The sequence below is a fragment of the Chaetodon auriga genome, chromosome 15 (assembly GCF_051107435.1).
Source record: "Chaetodon auriga isolate fChaAug3 chromosome 15, fChaAug3.hap1, whole genome shotgun sequence".
NCBI lineage: Eukaryota > Metazoa > Chordata > Actinopteri > Chaetodontiformes > Chaetodontidae > Chaetodon > Chaetodon auriga.
This window is the reverse complement of record NC_135088.1, coordinates 16,340,824-16,363,599: the sequence shown is the minus strand read 5'-3', so window position 1 is coordinate 16,363,599 and position 22,776 is coordinate 16,340,824. Positions and strand designations below refer to the sequence as shown.

Genomic DNA, 22,776 nt, shown 5'->3' with positions numbered 1-22,776 from the left:
CCAAACCCTTAGATTTCACTGCTTTCTTGTTTTTCTATCAATACAGTTTTAATTCATGAACATGAATAGTTCCGCTGGCGAGTGGAAAAATTAATCAGTTTATTGATGAAGAATTGATTGCAGTCTTTCAAGCCTTTGGTCTGGCTTTTTCCAATATAAAGAAGGCAATGTAACGTTATCAAAGGCAATATCAAAGCAAAGAAATAAATAAATGTTGCTTGTTTTTCTCGGTGGAAACTGAACAGCTGCACAGTACTGCTGACCACCACATGCTGTCTTAACTTTTCAGAGGTCAGAATAAAGTTAAGTCATTGAACAAGCGGCTTGCGCTGCAGTGTGAAGGAGTGTTCACAGCGCTGAAGTATCAAACGCACTCTGAAAAGCACACGGTACAGAAAATGCTGTGAAGATGAAGATGTGTGCGTAATGTGGGTGTATGTATAGAGAGAGAATGAGCCTTTTATCAGATGGCTACACCTTCCATTTTAGGGAGACTGTGAGTAATGGACACCGGCACTAGAGCTGTAAAGAGCCGAAGCTGAGTCCTCTCCACTTGATACCTCTCAAGGTTTCGCTTGTGATATTCTGTATGTGGTATAATATCTGTATAAGTGAATGGATGGCAGGATCAGATCTCTTCTTCTCCTTCCTGTTTACCTGTGTTTATCATTTTCATGTATGTACCTGAGCATCCCTCTTCACAGTTGGCAGGATCACAATATTAGAAGTTTTAGCATTACAAGTTGGCCCAAGCGACGCAGAATTTGCTTTCTGCTGCCCTTCTTTGCAGCAGATGGGACAAGGAGGACACTTCATCCCCAGGTTCACTGGTCCTTTGGCTTCTTCTGGCGTGGCCAATCCATCTCCCAGTAGTCACTCCAGCGTCTGGGTTCCTGCCCATTCTCCTTCCCTCTCGCCCCCCCCCCCCCCCCCCCAAGCAGACTCATTCACTCCCTCTCATCCACTCTCGTCTTCCCAATTTGGCCACCAGGGAGGTGTGTGGCACTGAAGCAAGCATTATTGATAGAGCATCTGTTTAGACATGGTGCAGGATCTGTGGCATGTGGGCGAGCAGCTGGGGGTTCGAGCAGGGGAGACATTATGTCATATTACATATCTTGATATGTCTCGTTCACTTGTATGCATGCCCATTTCACAGGCACACGCTCCCACAGACACTCGGAAACACAAACACATGCCGCCGCCACCCCCACCAAGATTATTGTAGTTTCCGTCTCACTTGAAAATGTGAAAACCCAGGCTGGTTCTTTACAGGGATGGTTTAAATAATTTATGGACTGTGCGCTAGAAGTTGTCTAATGTCACTACTGTGCAGCAGCAGTTACAAAAGTCAGTTTTAGAGGCCATTTCAGACCTAAGAGCCAGAGGCGAATATTCTGGCATCATGGTTTTATTGGGGCAGCCAGACAGACAGAGTAGCCCTATCCAGATAATCACCACACATCTCTTCTAGATGGCCAAACTTGTCAAAGCTCACACAGCACACTGCCAATAGATTTTCATCCTTGGCAGCTGATAAAACAGAGGATTTTATGGTATTTTACTCTACACAAAGCGTGTATTTTCACCATGTCACAGTGTGGATCTTGTGTGGCAATGAAGTGGCAACATTTTCATCAGTTGTGCACCGTCTCTTCTCTTGCATCAGTAAGAGGTATCCTGGTGTCTGTCTGCTGTATGCTTGACTGCACCCAGGTTTGGGTTCCATATCCTAGGACTAGTTCCAGGTTAGGGAAACATGGAAAACCCTGCTGAAATTAGAGAAACTACCAGAGACCCAAAACACAAGACAGCAAAAGGAAGCTATACCTAAAAAAGGGTGTGACATGCACACTGTTGAATTAAGCATGATAAAATCTAAATACTAGCAGATCCTTTGATGTCCACGTGATTTTTATTGAGCAGACAAATCCTGCTTTAAAATGATGAGACATCTGTATGCTTTTACACTTTGTTTAGTGTAACTTGCCTGGTATTTAGCGACATAGTATACAGCTCTCAGAGATGTTAGAAACCTCACTTTTTTGTCAGTATTTCTAACAATCCAATGGCCTTTACCTTTTGAAAATATTAGTTTTTTCTTCTGATATCAGCTTTACCCGTTCTCAGCAACCACCTGCTGGTTAACGTAGCTCCTCACTTACAGTGAGGGGGTTGGCAGCATGTGGAGAAGTGTCAGAGATGCATACCCTCCATAGATCTTTATCACAGCAAACATTTTGACATATCAGAGCAGGAAATGCACAAGTGTAATTAATATAAAGTGAGCCATTATTAATGTTATTTGCTACCCCTGAGCTCTTCTTGTTATAGTTAAAATGTCTACTGTGGACAACTCGTGGTCCGCCTGCACTTTTGGGCCATGATAGACTAACATCTCACTCACCATCCTGCTCGTTTTATCGCACCTGTTACTCCAACATGCACATTAGGTTTCTTATTAGTACAAGTAGTTTGTGACCTCAAATAATTCCGCGCACAGCACCACATATCTTCAGCCTTATCAGAGGCCTAATCAGCCCAAATAACTGGAAACACCTGTGAGAGCGTGCAGGAGCTTTAAAGTCCCTACACATTCCTGGTACACCCACACAGGTGTTTGCAATTATTTTGGCTGATTAGACCTCTGCTCAGTGTGGCATGCATACATGTCATTGAGTGACCTCTCTCTGGCTGGTAAGGCGAGACAACTAATGCTATGAGTTAACTGTATACAGTGTGGCAACCTCAGTAAACTTAGCTTAGCACAACATATGCTGCAGTGTAATTCAAGTTGAATGAGTCATTTACCTCCAACTCCAGAAGCCAAACTGATGCTTGATTTTTAGGCACATGGGCCCAACAGTGTCAATTTTTGAGAGTAAAACTAGTTCTTATAAATAAATATGAACCAGAAATCCCTTTTGAACCGGCAGACTTTAAAGGATTCCTCAAAAAACTACCGCCACAATAGGCCTTTTCAGCTGCGTGCCACATTGTGTGGCGAACATTTGAGGTCCTTTTTTTAAATTAACATTTTTTTTCCCCCGTTTGAGACCATATGTACTCAGATACTAATATACTCTATCCGTCTCTCTGTTTCTACTGATTGTATCGTATATCGGCCGCTTACCCCTAAATTAGGAATATCACAAGAATTCACTTGTGCAGATTTCAGGCCTTTTTTTTATTTTTTTTAAACCACATTGAACATTTGGCGCATCTTGTTTTTCAAGGGATCATCTTCATGGCTTAAATATGTAAATGGTTCAGTGCACACCTGATCTCTGCCACTCAAAGCAGAGATCAGGTGTGCACAATCGTTTCATCAAATTGAAAAGCTGTCATTTTAAGTAAAGAGACTTCGCTGAAAAGGTGCAGGTGCAAGTCCAGATGAAGATGAAGAGTAATTTTACTTTTTTTTTCCCCTGCAGCTTGCTCCCTTTATGCAGGAATATTTTGTCTCAGAAGTTTTCTTCTTTAAGCTTTTTATTAGTGCATGGTGTATGTGGGTGCATGGAGGTAAATTCAAAAAACTAATTGTCTTGTATTGTCAGTGTGATCGAGTGACTTGAGCTTACGGTGGTCAGTTTCAATAATTACATTTTCCTCCTGTTATTTATGCCCTTGCAGTGACTGTTTTTGGGTTGTCCGTCCAGCCGTCCCATTCTTATGATATCTCAGCAACACCTTGATGGGATTTCTTTAAATGGACCACAAACGCCCACTTAGATTCAAGGATGAACTGATTAGAATTTTGTGGTCAAAAGGTGAAAAAATCATACGCTAATTATGACAAAATTTCACACCAATATCTCAATAAATCTATAAAATAATGAGGCGATGACATTTTATATCCAGAGGGTTAAAGGTCTGTCTCACTGTGACATCATAATGTTCTGCAAAAACATTTTTGTGGCCATTATTCAACATTTGGTGCTGAATAACGGTGACACTAATCTTAGATCATCTGTGCTGCCAGGTTGAAAATGTGTGTGAAGCATCCATGGTTTACTTTGCAGCATTGGTTCTGCTGATATTTGAGATTGTTGTTGCACCATGTGATGAAGCTCTCTATCAGTCCTCTGTACTCCTCTGGAAAAATAGTCTCTAAGTGAAGACAGCATGTTTCTCACTGGAAATTATTCACTGGAATCATGCGTGTCAATATAGTAATAATTTCCATTTTACCAAAAATTCTCTGAATACCACTGTATATATTATGAGTCTGGACAGACATGGATGTAAATTGCAACTTGACTGGTTGGCAGAGACGCACAACCACGAGGCGGTATTTCAAGTTTTAATTCTAGTTTTGAAATTGCACAAAAGATTTTTGCTGGTCGTATCAATGAAGACAATTTGTGCTAATGTCTCATAAAAAAAAAATTAATTTGTTTATTTTAGAATAATGATATTAAGAAATTTGCATCTGCCACTTCTCGTCTGGGCTCTGAAAACCCACTGCACTATGAGTGTGTGTTTGTGGACAGAGGAGAGAAATGAATTCATTTATTCAACATTTCATTTTAGGTGTGAAGCTGCAATAAAAGGCCATGATGCACCAGAGTTACAAAACAGTCAGTGGCCCTCCTTTAATTACGTATCATAAATGTTCAAATGGTGGCTGATTTAGCTCAACTGCAGAGCGGACAGGCCATTATTAGAGGAGACAGCCATTTATTTCTAATTTCCCCTGCTTTATAAGTGTGTGTTTCACCATATTTTACAAAGAAGCCTCCCTGTTGTCTGATCTGCTCTCTTCGCTGTGAAAATTGCACTTGCTGATGTTTGCTGTTAATGCAAAGTTACCTTACTAACCGTCCATCGAGTCTTTCGCTGTGAAGCAGCTGGAGGGAGTGTTGAATTTCTTCAACAGTGGCTTAACATCGAGCCAAGTCACTCAAAATTAATTAGTGAGCCCGGTCAATGGTTCTGTTAAATCGAGTAAGTCCTAGCCACAAATGCCATGACTGTGGTACTGTGCTAATAGAAATAATGCTGTTGAAATGCTACAATGCAAACGTGACAGTCATTATAATGCAAGTGGTTTTGTTTTGCATGTCTTTTTTTTTCTTTTTTTTTTTTCTTCTTCTTTACTTTTTCTGCTGGCCTGTTTGTACAGACTGCACCCCGGGCTGTCGTATGAGACCCGCATATTATTCAAAAACCAGCTTTTATTTGAGTTTTATGGTAATCTTTTACGCCCTCCTGAGCATATTTGCATAACACTGGTTGACGGAATCACACACCGATTTGCATTTTCTTTTACCAACTGTGTATTTGTCTAAATTGTATACAACTTTTGGATGGAAGTGATCAGTTGTCCAGTCAAGTCTGACAATGGCAGCCCGGTCCGCACGCCGTTCTGACCGCAGACACTCTTAGTGGTCAGCTATGGGTTTACGGCCAGGGACAGAACTGTCTTCCGTGCCATTTGTTGTGTCTGACCTTTAAGATGATGAAGCGCAGGGAGAGTGACCTCTGGCAGGATTTGTTCAAAGAGCAACCTCTTGGTAATGTGGGGGGTCCAGACCCTGGCAGCATGCTGGGGGATTGATCAGCCCCTTACTCAAAGGCCAAATACAGAAAGCCTAGCCAGAGGAGAAGGCCATACAGGACGTGAAGCCATCCGCTGCTTTGAAGCTCTCTCCAATACCTCAGCTGTTTCACTGCATGCATAAACATGTCTAACTTCTATCTGGTAAAACTGTTCTTCTCTCCCTTCCCTCTTCTGTCCTCTTTACTCCTGGATGAGCAAAGAGTTGCTTTGCTGCAGATGGAAAGATAGCAGCGGAGGTCACAAAATCCTTTCTCTCTTTTTTTTTGTCGCCTTTTTTTGCTCTTCCCCCTTCCCCCTCTTCTTTCTTGTTTAGCTTGCACCCTCTCTCCCTGCTTCTCGCGTGAATACTTCCTGTGCTGTAGCCTTGTTGCACAGGATAAAATCCACTCATTTAGAGCTTGCATTGCTTCCACAGATGTCAGCTTTGAGATTGAAATGAGCTCCCCTTCTGCAAAGAGGCTGAGTTAAAAGGAAATCTCAGAGAGGGGAAGAGAGAAACTAAACAGAAATGCAAAGTCTTTTCAGTTCCATAAGTGTAGCCAGAGTGTGGCTTAACATGTGTGTGGGTGACCAAGGCTTAAGTGAGTGAGCGTGGAAATGCTTTAAATAATCACGGACCACACCTGTGGTGACAAATATTCTATAGGCATTTATGTTGTGCTTTTTTCCTCGAACCAGTCATGTGGTCTGCAATTGTTGTTTGTTTTTTTTGGTTTTTCTTGGCATCGCCCCTAAAACCCATGTGGACCGCAACATCATTAGAGTCTAACAAACAAACAAGTGTATATTTAAGATTTTAGCATCTTTTTGCATTTAAAGAAAATCAACTTTGTTTGCCAATTAAGGCATGATCAATATTTGAAATCCAAAAATTAGATTTGGTCATAAATAGCCACATGTCTTGATGGTTTCCTCAGCAAACCTTGTGTTTCCACCTTAAACAGAACACGTTCTATACTAAATATAGTTGTTAGTCATGAATGGGTTAGTAAAAGGCATCGAGGTGTTTGAAGGAACTTGAATTGAAGCTGCTTGGACCTGCTCACACAGTTTTAAGACAGTTCTACGTGTGTTTTCTGTTAACAGCGTTAAATTGGAGTGATCAAGGTTTATCCATGTCCACATACAGTACATGTGCATTATTTCCAATAAATAAATAACCTCAGTCCACTTACTGTATACGGCAGGTCATGTTTAAATGATCAGCCTGACGTACTTATATTACTCTGCTGATATCCAGCTTGTCGTCTGACATTATCAGGGCTGCTTATTGGACAGAAGCCGAGGCTGTGTTGTCCTGTGTGCAGCAGCAGAACTGAAGCAAAGAGGTGGCGGTCTGGGTGGTCCAGGTCTCATAAACCTCACCTCATCTGCATGTAGATCATCTCCGCACCCCTCCCAGATCTTTGCGAGTTGCTTCATTTGTTATGACTTCTTAAAGTTGGCCTTTTGTATCTATGCTAATACGAGACCATGACCTTTCTTTACCCTTCCTCAGGTGTTCTGTTTGAAGAGCGAACATAAAAGATAAACACAAATCAATGAGATGAATAACTTCAACAAAGACATAAATAAGCAGTGGTTAAGGCCATCCATGGAGCTTTCTCATCTATGCTAATCATTGCCCATAGGCATTGATGAAAGGATATTCTGAAGATATGAAGTCGCTTCGCTGTGTTCAGTTTATCGTTTGATTATATACCCAATTATAGTGCAAGTAAACGAAGCCTGGATGTTGTGAACAGACCCTGTCTGCAATTGAACTGTGCTGCTATACTTTGAGTACCCCACAGCTCTAATTTTGTGCCAGAGTGTGTGTGTGTGTGTGTGTGTGTGTGTGTGTGTGTGTGTGTGTGTGTGTGAGAAAGAGAGATGTTTGATGAAAGAGGGTAGTTCATGAAGCAGTGAAACCTGCCTTGATTACAAGGGTCAGTAGTATCAGAATGACATCACTGCGCATCGCTTGATGAGTCCATGATGTCATGCTTTGAGCCCCTGCGTGTGTGTTTTGTGAGTGCGTGCACATGGAGAATGGGGACGGCTTTCTTTGAGAACAGTACTCTTTTTACCGGAACACCATAACAGCATCTGTAAAGTAAACACAAGTGGCAGTTCCGCCTCTAAGCATTTGGCTCACTCAATGAAAGCAATCTCTACTAAATGGTAATGGGCCTCTGCAAAGTGGCATCATCAGTGTTCTTCATTTCAGATGAACTGCTACTGTGTCACGCCTTTAAATATACCTCGTGCTTAAATATTAATAACAATCTGGCCATGCAGGCAATGAGAGGCCTAATTCACTTAAATCAATTTTACTTTGCAACCCCCTTGCACGTAATTCAGTGCTTTAAAGCCTTGTTGTTTGCAGAGGATTATTTTGATTAAATGCTTTTAGTCCCTGAGTGAATTCCCCTGTAGAGGCTCTCGTGGGAGGTGTTGGCATCCGCAACATCCTGCCAGATTTCCTATTCAGACCTAAAACTGTTCTTCATGTGCAACCCTGATTCCAAAAAAGTTGGGACGCTGTAAAACATAAATAGAACAGACGTAAAACTCATTGTTTTGTTTCCCTCATCAGCTTCATTGATTTTTGTAAATATACGTTTGTTATGAATTTGATGCAGCAACACGTTTCAAGCAAGTTGGGACAGGTCCAAAAACACCTGTTTGGAACATTCCACAGGTAAACAGGTTGATTGGTAACAGGGGATAGTATCATGTTTGGGTATGAAAGGGGCATCCTGGAAAGGCTCAGTCGCTCACAAGCGAGGATGGAGAGAGGTTCACCACTTTGTGAACACATGATTGTATATAAGATATCACTACATGGACTCAGGAACACTTTGTGAAACCATTGTCAGTGAACACATCTGACAGTCACTACATTCTGTTTTTATTTACGTTTCACACAGCATCCCAGCTGCTTTCGAATCAAACTTCTGAGCGATCTGCTTTTTCCATCTCTCCACATTCACTTGCTACCTATTATTCCCCTTTTCTGATTCTCCACTTTCGTCAGGAATGAGAAATGCTAATTAAGTTTAATGAAATTGATATCTGTATCAATAGGTCAGAAAACACAAAAGGTGCATATCTGTTTCATTCATTTCAAGTCCCACGTTGCTTCGCACCTCAAAAGAAATTCATCACACTTTCTCAAAGCCTTTTGGAAAGGCTCCTGCCCCCACACCCCCTCCCCCCTCCTCCTCCCTGCATTGGTTGTTACTGTATGTGATAGAAATTGAGACATCTATTTAGCTCGGCCTATTGCTTGGCACAAAAGAGTCTGACATTGTTGAATGAAGAATCCTCTTGTGGTTCAAACCTTTGGATCTCATTACACCGATACTCCATTTGTACTAAAGAAATTCTATCAGTGTGAGCAATTATGTTCAGGTTGGTTTTGCACGGTTTCCTAACTCATATTCTAACCACTTGTCTTGCCCGCTTGCTGTCTCGCCCTCAGCGATGTTTACCTAACCTTGCTCGTATTTGTCTCTGGTCTCTTCATCTGTAGCTACTTACACTGTATTCAGCATAGAGGTGCCGTCTTAGTATATGCAGATACATATGTCTTCAGGCAAGCGCGGTGGCATCGTGAAGAGATGGAGGGATAACAGTGGCTATCGCAGAGGGGTCGTGTCTGTTTTCCCCATATGGCCACTGTCTCTGGTGCTCTGTATGTGTGTGGCAATGTGTGTTTGTGCTATGGATATTAGCCACCAGAATTGGATTACTCCAGAAGAGAGAACATTAATTTTTCCATCACTTTATCATGGATAGAGGTCCCTTCATCGATTAGGTTGGGTTCACAGTGGCTTTTTTTTTTCCCCACAACACTGTCAAACTGAATTTTAGTGATGCCACAGTGAGAAATTAAACAAAGATCAGACGAGGATATTTCTCATTTGCTCAGAAAACAAAACTGATATCTGACCATATGCTCCTAGCAGCATGCACTGTAGGCTAGATGTCATCATGGGTCCACCCGGTTCCAAATTATATTTAGTCTAATCGGGTCCTGTTCTGTTTCTGTAATTACATGTACATGTAGTGCTACTTTTTTGGACTGCTGCTGCTCATTAATTGGTGGTGCATCATGGTGCTTCCAGCTGTATTTGGTCTGTTTGGGTCAACCATATTCTGGAAAAGGTCTAATCATCCTCAGCTCTATTTTGGACAGGGTTCGGCTCCATGGGTCTGTTTTGTATTTTTGACCCTTGAAAACTTTATTAATTGGTCATTAAGAAACCGCATATAAGTGAAAATTGCAACGCAGCTGAAGTATAGGTTTTAATGTAATTAAAGTGCAGACTGAAGTTCCATGGAAACAGCAACCTCCGTGCCCTTTCTTGGATGTTACTGGACGATGATGTTAATGTTGTAGGATGGATCCACCGGGTGGAGCTGAACCAATCATCAACCACACAACAAGTGCTAAGTAAAGGTTTGTTGTGAGATCTTATAAGTGGAGAAAGAATGAGAGAGTCGTTTTTCCTTCCCCAAATGGGCTGAGCTTATCAGGACCCAGCCCAAGTATTCTCATGACCTATTTGCCGCAGACTGTAAAAATAGTTACTGTATTTGTCCTGGTTAACTGTTACTGGTAAGCTCTGTGCTGAAACATGTGTTTCTAGAGTCTAACGCCCCTGTCAGATTCAGGGACTTGACATTTCTGGGCGACACGGAATGCATGTTTTCACAAGCGTAAAAAACCATACAGAGCTCTAGTTTCACGGCACAATCGCCGTGGCAGAGTGCTAGGTCATGTGTGCAAGGACAATGAGGATGGATCTAAGTGCAGTTTGTTCAGAAATGTGCACTTCACTCTCTGGTTCGGCTGAAGTGGAATATGAAACTGAATATGTTTTGATTAAACATTAACCTCTCAGCCAGCGATGCTGCTCGTCTAATAGATTTTAAACAACTGTGCCAATAACAGCTGTGCACGATGAAAGTGACTCAACAAATGGCCAGGAATGTCCAGACCAGATCAGGAAATAATTTTCTGCTCCAAGAGGCGCTTGTTGGTGACAACATCCACTTTCTTCTATTATATTTGAACCTCATACGTGCACTTATACTCTACATTTCAGGGGGGATATTTACTGTATTGTAATGGCTAAAGATACTGGTTATAGTTAGTGTTTACTGACTTATCTTATTTGTCCCATTTTCAGGCTCATTCCCTGTGGCCAGCCTTTTATTTACAAATTGTTCGGTTGTATTAAATACATTGTTTTTTAATTTAGTGGCTACGCAGCTGATATCTTATAATAATGTGTTGGTGTTGCTGCTGTTGGCAGTAGGTCTTCCTTATGTTGTCTACTGTGACTTGTCTGACTTGTCTCTTTTTTGTTGGCCAAGTTTAGCTTCATCTGCATCTTGTTTTTTAGAATGATAATAAGCTTTATTTATAGAGGGTATATCGATCTTTTTCTTAGGTAAAAGATCCAAGTACTTCTACCACTGCATTCTCGAGAATAATAATCTGAACAATAAACTGCACATTGGAGATCGTGCCATGCTGCTGGAGCTGATGGAAAGTCTACAGTTTGGCCTGTAGAGTTCAGTTTGTCACCTTTTTGCTCCAAGGAGACACCTTTAAAGGAGGCTGCTCAGTCCTCAGGTCGACTCCTGAGCTGCGGCTGCTTTACAAATGGACAGAGGGTCTTTGTCAGGTTTGACCTGCAGGATGATTTTCTTCCATCTGATGACACAGATAAGCACTTGTGAACATGCCCGGCTCTCTGGCCGCCCACCTTTGGTTAAAAGAGGTAAACGTCACCACATTTCCTCTGCTAGTGTCAGTGGCTTCATTTTGCACTTTGTCCTGCGGAAACATGCTTTCTTCTTTTTATTCCAGTAAAGTCTTTGTTGCTTTTACCTCTGCGATTCTACTAGTGTGCAGTTTCAGAATAATCAGAATTATATTCTTGTTTTTTTCTTGACTTCTTTGACCTCATCAGCTGCTCTTTTTAGCTCATTGTGGCTTTCTGCTTTTAGCCTGCTGTCTGGGTGCTAGTGAGTAAAGGGGTAGTTAGTCACCTTCTCCATGGATAATTGCTTCCATTGAGCGAGAGCAGCCTTGTGATCATATAGGACGAGAGAACCTCACACGTGGGTATATTGTTTGGCACTAATGAGGGTCTTTCTTGAGTTAGAAAGGGTTTGAAAGTTTACTCAAGAGGTGGAGAGAGCTGCGTTCATTTCGCAAATACACACACTGTGTTGCAATTTAGGTGCCCGACTGCGCTACAACTGACCGTGTATTGACAACCCAAATTCATGTCGACCTACATGCGTTGAAGTTATGGTTAAGGGATGCTGTTAGACAAGTAAGCGTGTGTGATTAGAGCGAAAAATAAAATGAATGACACGGCACGAGTCCAGGTCGCACTCATCATATGTAATCCAAATGTTATAAATGTGTGTGTTCGTGTTTGTGTGTGTTTGTATGGCGATGGGGTGTCTCTTTAAGTAGGACAGTGGAAATTGATGGCCAACTCTGAAAGCTGACCTACATAGAGGCACAGACAAACTAGTTCCCTCAGCGTGCACGCTGAGCCCAGTTGCTCTGCAGAAAATGCAGAGGAAGCAGGCATATTGTATGTTGCTGTAATCATTTAGTAAAAACATACAGTAGGTCCAGTTTTGCCAGTCTCTCGTCCTGGTCTTATAGTAGGTGATAGAGAGGCAAATATTATCCCCACAAGTTCAAGAAGTGTGTTATATTGTGCCCTGACACAGTATGTTTTTATTCCATTGTCATTTTTATCCCTTTTCTGATTCCGTAACCTGTTTTCAGTGTCAGAGGTCCTATTTTCCCTCTTCAATTTGCAAAAATCGAGATCAATTCAGAAATGTAATTGATTGACCAGAGTTTCAGACGAGATGTCCAAACAAGTGGTTCTGAACTGATAAGTGCAAACTCACTGGGGCATGGTTAAATAATAAAGGCCAAGCATGAAGAAAACAATCATCACATTGAAATCTAATTACATCAATTTACAGTCATATTGTTTCTGTCTAATTGTTCTGTGGCCTGATGCTTTATTTCATTCTGTTATTAAAAGCTCCTTCAGTAATCAGTAATGAGATGTCCTTTGAAATGTTGTCTCAACTAATAAGTTCCAGCTTTTAAAAGCCTCAGAGCTGCTGCGGCACATACTAAAACGCCATGTGTGGTAATTGTGGCCAGATTTTAAGCCTGCTCTTCCACTGTACCCCCTGGTGCTCGCTCATGCAGCCACCTACACAGAACTTATCACCTTTATGTTTTGGTCAGATTGACATGAACACTGTGTCCAAAGAAAGATTACCTTTGGAAGGGGTTGTGTTTCCACACCTGCTTAAAGTGTTTTATTGTATTTGACATTTTCTTTTTTAGTTTTTCTTCTTTCCATCATCATTTCACAAACGTGGCCTCAGATCCCAAATTAAATACATTCTGCTCAACATACTAAAGCGCTTCGGACGAGAAAATGTCTGATACCATATGTCGAGAACTCCGGCTGGAAACACTACATTACAGCTAAAGCTGATGGCCCATTTTGATTAATGTTAAGGATAAGAGGGCGTCAGTAGATGAGTCAGACACTTATTACCTAGAATTTAAAATGCACAAAGCAGCGTTCATTAACATTGTTCAATACGGTTGGCCGATGGTTTGTGTTGTTGCAAATGCTTGTAGTTTTGGGCCTCTTCTTAAAATATACGTTTTCAGTGAGCCATGAAGTGTGTTTATATGTATATACATATTGACAATGGTGGTCATCGCTTTCAGAGAACACTTCAGTTCATTGACTCTTTTGATTCTGGGTCTGATGTCTCACATACGGCATAATATCTGAGCTAACAAAGAAAAATTTGCCGAAAGCAAAATCTAGATGTATGTAGATAGTTCATGATTCTTAGTGTTTCACATATCGCATATGGCTAAACCTGCTCACCTCCACTCTCTCTCTCATTACCAGTGCTTTGCACACTGAGGTCGTGGTCTGCCACATACACATGTGCGACCATATGTACGGAAAAACGTGTTTCGCAGCACAGCTCGGCTTACAAATTTAGACACTGTTCCAGTTCTGAACCTCGAAGCAAACATTTCCTCGAACACAATACATTACAAGGAGGAGAAATGCATCAAGAAAGAAGCAGGAAGCATTTATGTCGTGACCTTACAGCTAAACCAACAACATCCCAGGTAGTCTTATCTCCTGAATGTTGTCTTGTCTGATACGGTGGTCATGGCTCACTGTACTGTACGCTTCCGGGATTCATCTTGCATCATCCATCTTTACTTTCCCCTGATGGACTTGTGTGCATATCAGCTGCTGTAAAAGCTCAGAGGTACTGGTGGACACTGTGCTTCTGCAGTGAAATGATATCATTATAACAATATGATGTATATTTATTGGGTGCATGTGGAATACAGAAACACAGCTCATGAAGTAAATGATGTGAATTGACAAGTTGGGTTTTGTATATGGCCGTTTTAATAAGTGTCAAGGCGTTAAGAGATCTGCCCACAACACCTACCTCTCTCATGGCTACAGACCTCGTCTGACAGCTCTGTTATTTCTGTTAAGGCAGGAGACTCCTCCTTCCTCACCTTCGTCCTTTCTTCTTTTATTTCATACCATCAGTCCAGCAAAGCTTCCTCCTTCAGTGGATTGATTATCAGGCCTACACAATTTTTCATGGACTGAACTTTATTTAACTGTCACCCTCAATTCTTGAGGTGTTTACAGGAAGTTTGTTTTACAAATTCATTTTTAATACGGCAGACAGTTTGCAGTGTTTTCAAGCACGGTTTTTAATTTTAAAAAAAGCTTGTCAAAATTTGGCCATTTTGAATGACAGTATATTCTCAAATTTGATCTTCCTTTATTCTTTTCTCTCAGCTATATGTGCCTTGTGCTGTTAGAGAGTTCATGGCATTAACTGTATTAAACAGGGGATTAACGCCCGAGGCTCTGGATCTCTAGTAATAGCAGACGGAAATACTGATCAAAGGCCTCTAACTGTGCCGTGGGTGTTCGGACTGCCTCTGTCTGCTTCGCTGCATTACAAGAAGATGGGGCTTGGGGGCTGGGGCACACAGACAGGCAGAGCAGGAGCCCTCTGTAGGCTTACTCCTTATTGGACAGGTGAAGGTTTGATCATGCATAATTAGGGCAGGATAAACAATTCAGCAAGGGGAAGTATAGGAGGAGCAGTTGTAGCTGCAGGTGGGTTGCACCTATGTCCTAGTAGCTAAGCATGCACATACAGTTAGTATGTGTGTGTGTGTGTGTATGTACGCATGCATGTGTATTCTGTGTTTATGCATGCATGTATGTGCAGCGCCTGTCAGGGGGGTCCATTCCATCCATGCTGTGCCCCAGAGGACACGTCTGACACTTCCCCCTGGTTGCCCCACTTCCTCGCTCTGTGTTGACAGGACTGGTAGTCAGAACTGCTCAGCAGTAAGCTTTCCTCATTTAGGTGCAGTATACTATTTTCAAAGAATTAGATGTACATGTTTATAGGTTTGTATATTTAAAGGTGCCATATATACAAATTTTAGTTTAAGACATTAAAAAATGAAGTAAAATTATCTACAGTATGTAAAGAAATAACAGTTTTGCCATTATGTCAAAGACATCTGTGTACTGTGTTACAGAGATATCTGAAGTTAGCATGCTAACCAGCTCGCCTCGGACCTCGTAAAGCTACTTTGTATCTCAAGTGGCGATAGTCTGATGGTATGGCACTGGGTTCCCTGTGCCCCGGCCTGAAAACCTCCTCCTCCCTGTGGTCCAGAGCTCCTGGGCTAGCAGCGTAAACGGAGCCAGCTGATAGGACCACTAGCTGCATGGCTAACTGAGCTAACTAGCTCTTATATATTGCACCTTTAAGGGCCTGCAGCAACTAAATAATGTTGGCTATTTATTTATCGTCACAAACTAGCATTGCACTTATTATTGTACATGTTGGGATATATGAGGCATTTTGTGCTGAAATACACAGTAATAGTAACTCTACACACAACCTCTTAACTAAGATGCAATGTTTCCCTTCTGTTGATTCTGTTCATGCTTAATAATGACCTAGAAAGGTGTGGGTAATGAGCGCCAGGTTTATTCTTACTATATCACTGATGATACATGTGCTTTACATTCGCTCTTGTGTACTTGTTGCTGTATTTTTAGCTCCAGTCGTTAGGGAGGTGGGGGATTCCTGATGCTAGTAGCAGCTGTAAATTTATATCACCCTTAACTCATGTTCACACTCTCACAAGCTTACCAGATCTTTACAACAAGAGCTCACAGTACAACAGATAATAATGCTCCTCCTACAACCACCTCTGCTACCTCGTTTGTCTTGACAAATAAACACCACTGAAAGAAAAGACTAGAAATGAACATGTAAGCCAACGACAGAGAGGTTTTTGAAATTTCCTCTAATTATCTATTTTTGAAAATATCTGTGTAGTCCGTACGGAAGTCGTGTCAGGGATCAAAAGGAAAACACAAGAGAAGAATTTAAACACGCTTTACATTGGAATCCTGTTAAGGTTCAAACGGCTCTTAATCTAAAGCTGCAAGGCCACTTTTCAAGTCAAAGTCAAGTTTGCTGCATCAATTTGCAAGTTCTTCCATTATCAGCTCCGGGCAGAATCAGCTTTTTTTTTTTTTTTCTTCTTCTTTTTCCAGGTTGAGAGGGACCGCGGTGGGCAAAGGGGTGGGGGAACAGGGGGGTGGGCGGGTGAAAAGCATTGAAGCAACAAAAGCAGAGAAACCCGGAATGAGTGTGAAATAAAGACCGACTATGATGAAGCTGGTAAAAGGCCGTGAAAGTAGGCTCCCTGCCGATTCTGTGGAGCGATGAGATGAGGCCAAGCCCAGTTCTCGCTAATAAGTGTGAGGAAGTGCAGCCAAGAGGCCTCAGTCAGTAACCACACAACACCTATTATCAGCCGTCCTACCACATATCCATGTGTTTCCATTTACAGGGTATTGTTTAAGCTGTGGGAAGGTTCTTCAGCGTGAGCGTGTTGACACCTCTCTCCTTGTGTCTGTCAGCGCTGACAGTCTTTAATAGTCTTGCGGAGGTCAGCCTCATGCCGTGTGTGGATAGTTGGAAGAGAAGGGCTGGCATACATGAAGGCAGCCTCGCTCCGCTGACACCCTGCAGAAGGAGAATCGGAGAGAGAAATGCTTCTGTTGGTGCTATTTTGTGGCCTGTAATTGTCTGTAAGGTCTGTAAAATAGGATAGTAGAGCAAAGGACTGCACAGTAATGGTGGGGCCAGAGGTTCAGACAGTCCAGAGGGGACTGACCAAGAAGGCGTGTGCTGAGCCAAGGAGAGAGAAAAATTGGGATGTTTGTCGCGTGTGTGTGTTGTTTTTTTTTCTCTGTGTGTATGTGTACAAAACACATTCCAGTAGTAGTTTACACTACAGAAAAAATGTCTTTTTTTGTTCATTTAAACAGATCCAGTCATGGGTGGAAGGGCCCTGCTGGTGGTATCTGTGGTGGTGTGGCTTGGCCCTGACCCTAGTGGATATAATGGTGCAGTGGAAAATGTCCTGTCAGTTGATGGAGGAGCTGCCTGTAGCAGCAGGAAGGAGTGTGGCGACAGGGGCCATGTGTGTTAACCTCCTTCCTTGTCACTTTTTCGGTCCCCCCCTTTCCATCCCTGCCTCCCCCACCCCCCAGACTCCACTCCCTCTACCTACACTCCTCCGTGACAAATTACTCCTGGCGGTTGATTTGTTGGTTGTCAAAAGTGCAAAAGTGCTCCTCGCGCTGCCACGAAGGTGGGGTGAGCGTCATCGCCGGCCCCTCGTCGCCCCCCACCCCAGCTCACACGTGTGTCGCCACAACTCGGTGTTGAGATGTCGCAGTGGAAATTGATATTCTGTCTCAGAAGATCTCATCAGATTAGATGTTGTCCATGTTTAATCAGTCCACACATTAGGTTTCCAAACCTTCTTTTGACAAGGCTGTTTGGATGTTCTGGTGTTCTTGTGTCAGCAGCACAAGAGGAGTTTGTTATTTATGGAGGAGGAGCTGGAGGAGGAGCGGAGAAGAAAAATGCGAAAGAGAGATAAAGACTTTATGACAGAACTATAAATGCCAGCGTTTGATAGGCCGGCTAGTAAGCAGCAGCTGCTAACAAAGAAATCTGTCTCTCTCTGCATGATCTGGTGAATAAAAGAATAAGCATCGTAGGAGACTAATGTATTATAATACACCTCATTTTGCCACTTCTGCATGGGTGTAAATATAAAGATGCTTGAGGGGTGGCTGAAATATATGCTGAGGTGTATGTAATGTATGTGATTTAATATTGTGGTATTGGTGTGATGTGATCAGTGTGGTTAACTGTTTGTATATAAACTGATGGGATATGGGAATTGGCTTATCGAGCAAATTAAATACCTGACAAATGAAGGTATTTAATCACATTGATTCAAAAATCCTGGAAATCCAATACTGCCATAAAGCAGTCCTGCTCATTGATTCGTATCATAGCCTAAGAGATATTAAAGGAATAACTATCGCAGTGTAAACCAGAGCTGCAACTGTAAGTCCATAAATTGATTCCGTGATCAACAGAAAACAGAAAATTGATAGCCATCTGTCGAAAAGATGGATTATTGTTTAAGTTGTTTTTTTAAAGCAAAAACACCAAACGTTCTTTGTTTTCAGCTGTCTCATATTTCCTGTTTTTTTATGTGTTTTATTTTCTTCTGTTTTATATCATTGTAAACTGAATGTCTTTGGGTTTTGGACACGTAGTAAAACATGCTTTCTTCACTATTTTCTGGCATTTTATATTCCACACAATTGATAGATGAATTGAGAAAATAACTGGCAGATGAATCTGTAATAAAAATAATTGTTAGTTTTAGCCGTAATATGAACAATACAGCAAATTCTCAGGTTGACAGATGGTTTGTTTTTAGACCCTTGCACCGTATGCAGTATGTGATATGCGCACATGTGCAGGACACTGGGCTCTAACAGCTTCCTCTCGAGTCTTTGACCTTGAGATTTGTCCTGTGAAGCGGATGAAGACTGTGAGCTGATGCCTGAACGCATGGATTCCTGTTAACGGACAGGTTGATATCCACCTCAGTCAACAAGTCATATTTGAACTGTGCTCTCCCTTTAAGTGTATCAGTCCCTTTTCACATTCAGCAGGTGACTGTTTTCATTGTATCGTCTGATGTACCGTGATAACAAATTGATGCTGCTGTCTGTGCGGCGTGTGTTAGTCAGATGCCGTGTTGTCTGTAGTGACAGCTGTTTAAGCTCAATCTGAGGTGATTTTACTTCATCGTCGGGTGTTTGCCTTTTTGAAAAGAAACTCATCTCCTTTCAGTCCCACTTGCTGCTTTATTCACTAACTGTTTCTCTTTTGTGCGGTTTCCTCTCTTGCTAAAGTCATAGAATATCAGTTTTCCTTTCAACCCCAACTATACAGCAGCTAGATTGCTTTGTGCATCGCCATCAAAACACAGAGGAGAGCATTGCAATCCACTTGTGTTCAAAAAGTCTGAAACCATCTTGTCTCTCTGTCTTTGTGTTAAAAGAGGGGTTAAGCTTTTATCCTATAAATATGGCATGAAAATCCCACTGTCAACGACGCATTCATTCTAAGGCCTGCATTAACATAAAAACGAGGGCTTGTTATACAGTGAGATTTCAATAAAAAGAACACAAAATGCATTTAATGAAATTCAGATGCTGGGCCCTAGCTCCCTGAATCTCATTAAATGAGCTTTGTGCTGTTTTTCCATCTTCTCTTTGTAGAGGAGGTCCTCGAGTGCCCTTAATAATGTGGCAGATTTCATCATATTCCTGATTTAAAGAGGACAATGTCTGTCTTGTTCACTTGTTCTTTTCCATGCCCAAGCCAATCTCCACAGATGTACTTGCATAGTTTCTGGATCTGGCTCCTGATAATATTCCATCTTGTGGTGCATTTTCTTTTAGTCGCTGGAGTTTTGTTAAGGCTCTCCACTAACTCATTCTCTCCCTCTGTCTCCCCCCCCCCCCTCTCTGTTTCTCTCTGCATAGGATTTGGTTTCATAACTTTTGAGAGTGAAGACATCGTAGAGAAAGTCTGTGAAATTCATTTTCATGAAATCAATAACAAAATGGTAAGTCCACTCATTTTTTTTTTTCAATTCCAGGTGGGCGTTGAAGGATTAATATTTGATTTCTTCTTTCCCCTAGTATTAATAGCAGAGGGTGTGTGTGTGTGTGTGTGTGTGTGTTCATGTTCATATGCACAGACTAACACACACATACACACACTCTGTGGGTCTCTGGGTCTCAGGGATGGGAAAGCAGTGGTGTGTACTGCCCACAAACCGTGAAATTGTGTGGCTGAGTTCTGCCTGTCAGGCTGAGGGACGGGAGAGTGGAGCCTGTCCCTCTCTTTCTGAATCCCCTACCGCACACACACACACACACACACACACACACACACACACACACGCACACAGGTGGAGATGTCCAGGGATGCAACAGGGAAGCTACTGGCAGTGGCAGAGTTCATTAGTCAGGGATTAACACCTTCCACAGAGTCCCAGTGATGCTCGTTTTATTTACACCAGTAATATGGTCATCTCGGAGGACTCTGCAGAGTTCAATAGCAGTTTTCTAAGTCATCATGTCACTTATGATAATTGACAGCAGCCGACTTCGGTGTAGCAAGTGTGACATTAGGTCCTCCTTCACCCAGTTCCACCCCGCAGGCCTCCTGAGAGATCCCGCATCATTTGAGCAGTTCTGTGGACTGTGATTGACTGGAGGGAATACTTGTCTTACTGCCGTTCAGTCGAGCTCCTTCTCTCAGCGTGTGTCTTCACTCTCTCCAAGCCTTTCCCTGAAACTGGCTGACTGACTGGCTGTCTGACTGACAGGATCAGTGTAGTAGAACCGTGTTCACCAGGGACCAGCCCAGGTCACGTATGACCCCAGTATACATCCCCCCGTGTCTCTGCACGGCATCACAGTCGATGCTCAGGACTGCAACCAAAAAAGTCAGTGTGTGACAGAAGTAGCTGTGCGCGTATGGAAGATATTCTGTCACAATCAAATGTCTGAGATCCTTTGACATGGAGGTATGGCACTGTATGAAAACACAAGGATCACACATCAACATGAAGCATGAATGCACACGCCAGAGCATCTATTTATGCACACAAAGCATAACAATGGCTGCCAATGCGCTCAATTGTTGATTTCAGAAGCTATTTACAACCTATTTCTGCACAATTTGTGATGTTACAAGAATAGCTGATGAGACATTCTTTTACCTACAAATCTGATATCAATTCTCAGTTCTACATTGAGGTTATTCTCTGTGTCCCTCTCCATCTTTCACCTTACCTCTAAAGTCCATAGAAGGTGTGCTTCCAGCCTGTTTCTAAGAAGTTTTAATTAAATAATAAGTTGATTGTAAGCAGTAGTGCTAATTATAGAATAAAATATAATTATCATTTTAAAACAATGTACATTTGCTGTTTCCACAGCATACTATTAATTAGATAACGTGTTTGAATCGGGAATTAAAGAATTAAAAAGTTAATTATTTTAATTTTAAAGTAAACACGATTGTTCTGTCAGTGAGTGTGGCTCACAGTCGTGTTCATTTCGTGAACGAAAGCTGACGAAATATGTTCACCAACAGCCTTTTTTTCCATGATGGGGACGAGACTATTTGGAGGCAGCACACGTCATTTAACACTCACTGCCACAATATGAACACGTAGTATTGTGGATGAAAATAGAAGAGACTTAAATATAGTTTAAAAATAAAAACCTCACCAAATTCTCTCTGTATTTTTGTTAACAAAAAAAGAGGAGACAAAATATTCTAAACTTTTTTTCCTGTTTCCTGTTCTGCACGTAGCATCTCAGGGCTACACCTGCAGCACACAATGAGCACAGTCAGTCAGTCACATCATCTACTTTACAGAAAGCAACTTAACACTAACAATGCCAACAACAGGGCTTGGGAGAAATAAACAAGGTGATATTTTGGGCTCTTTTTCGTCACAGTGAGGCTAAGAAAATAAACTAATGCATTGCTTTAACAGACAGGAAGCAATGTGGCCATAAAACAGTAAAACAGCCGGTAAGAATACCACAAACCTGAAAAGACACATCAAGGCTCATCTCAAAGATTTGAGGTAGGCAAATGAAATGTTAGGTTGTATTTCTTTTGAAGATATAGTCGGCTGAGTAAAACCAAGAAACAAACAAAACGGGGGTAATGCCTGGGTAGAGCATGCAGGAGGACGAGGAGGAGGAGGAGGAGGAGGAGGACTCATCAGTAACTGATTTTGCGTCTATATCAATACTACATGTATTTGGACGTATCTGCAATATCAACGAGAAAGTGGAAAGCAATATAGAGGCAAGCAGAAAAGACTATGAAGCAGCTGCAGTCCGTAGAGTGTCATCAACACGCCCACGGGCTCGTTTTGAATTCAAAATGAATGGTCAGCAGGGAGTTGTGTACTCAGTAGGTCCACTGTAGCTGGTCTGGATGCTAAAATATCTGCTCCGGTTGAACCTTTGTATGTCCCTAATAATGTTACTGTTGCACGAACTGTTGGCATTTTATTTCCAATCAGCAAATACACTCCATCCAGAGGAGGAGATGGCACACATGTTTCTCCTGGGGGACGCGTGCTTCTAAACCTGCAAAATCCCCAGCAGCCAAGTTACTAATGTCTACCTTACCGTTTGCATCGCTATAGTCAAATTAATTCCCTTTTTTTAAATTAAGCACTTTGCTGGGGGTTTCTGCCTTAAGCCATTATTCAAGATAAATAACACCACTTGCCTCCCATTCATTCTCTTTTTGTTTTTCATCCTCGGCTCTTGTTGTATCTTGCCAGAAACATCAAAGCTCTCTCTGATGCATCATCTTAACAGTTTGCCTATGTGTCACAGTCGTGACAGTTGCTATTATGGTATCAATATTTAGTAAACCCTTGATACCCTTGATGAAGGGCTAAAGTATGAGCCCTTTTTGGCTGGAAGCTTCGAGTCACCTCCAATTGTGACCACATGCCGCTGTGATGTGATTCGTGTTGGACTTCACAGGGTGTGGCCAGAAAATGCATCAAGCACAAGAATACAGCCTGTTTCTGTTTACTCATGAAAGAAAATCACACATATGGAAACCACGTGACCCAT

General features: G+C 42.0%; 1 protein-coding gene across 10 annotated transcripts in view; it reads left to right on the top strand.

Moving 5' to 3' along the window:
• Positions 1-22,776, top strand: part of msi2b (musashi RNA-binding protein 2b) — a 234,268-nt gene that overhangs the window by 151,848 nt on the left and 59,644 nt on the right. For all 10 annotated transcript variants that reach the window (XM_076749652.1, XM_076749654.1, XM_076749651.1 and 7 more), the window contains exon 8: positions 19,639-19,721. In XM_076749652.1, the coding sequence (XP_076605767.1) occupies positions 19,639-19,721 (83 nt within the window). The remainder of the gene's footprint in view (positions 1-19,638; positions 19,722-22,776) is intronic.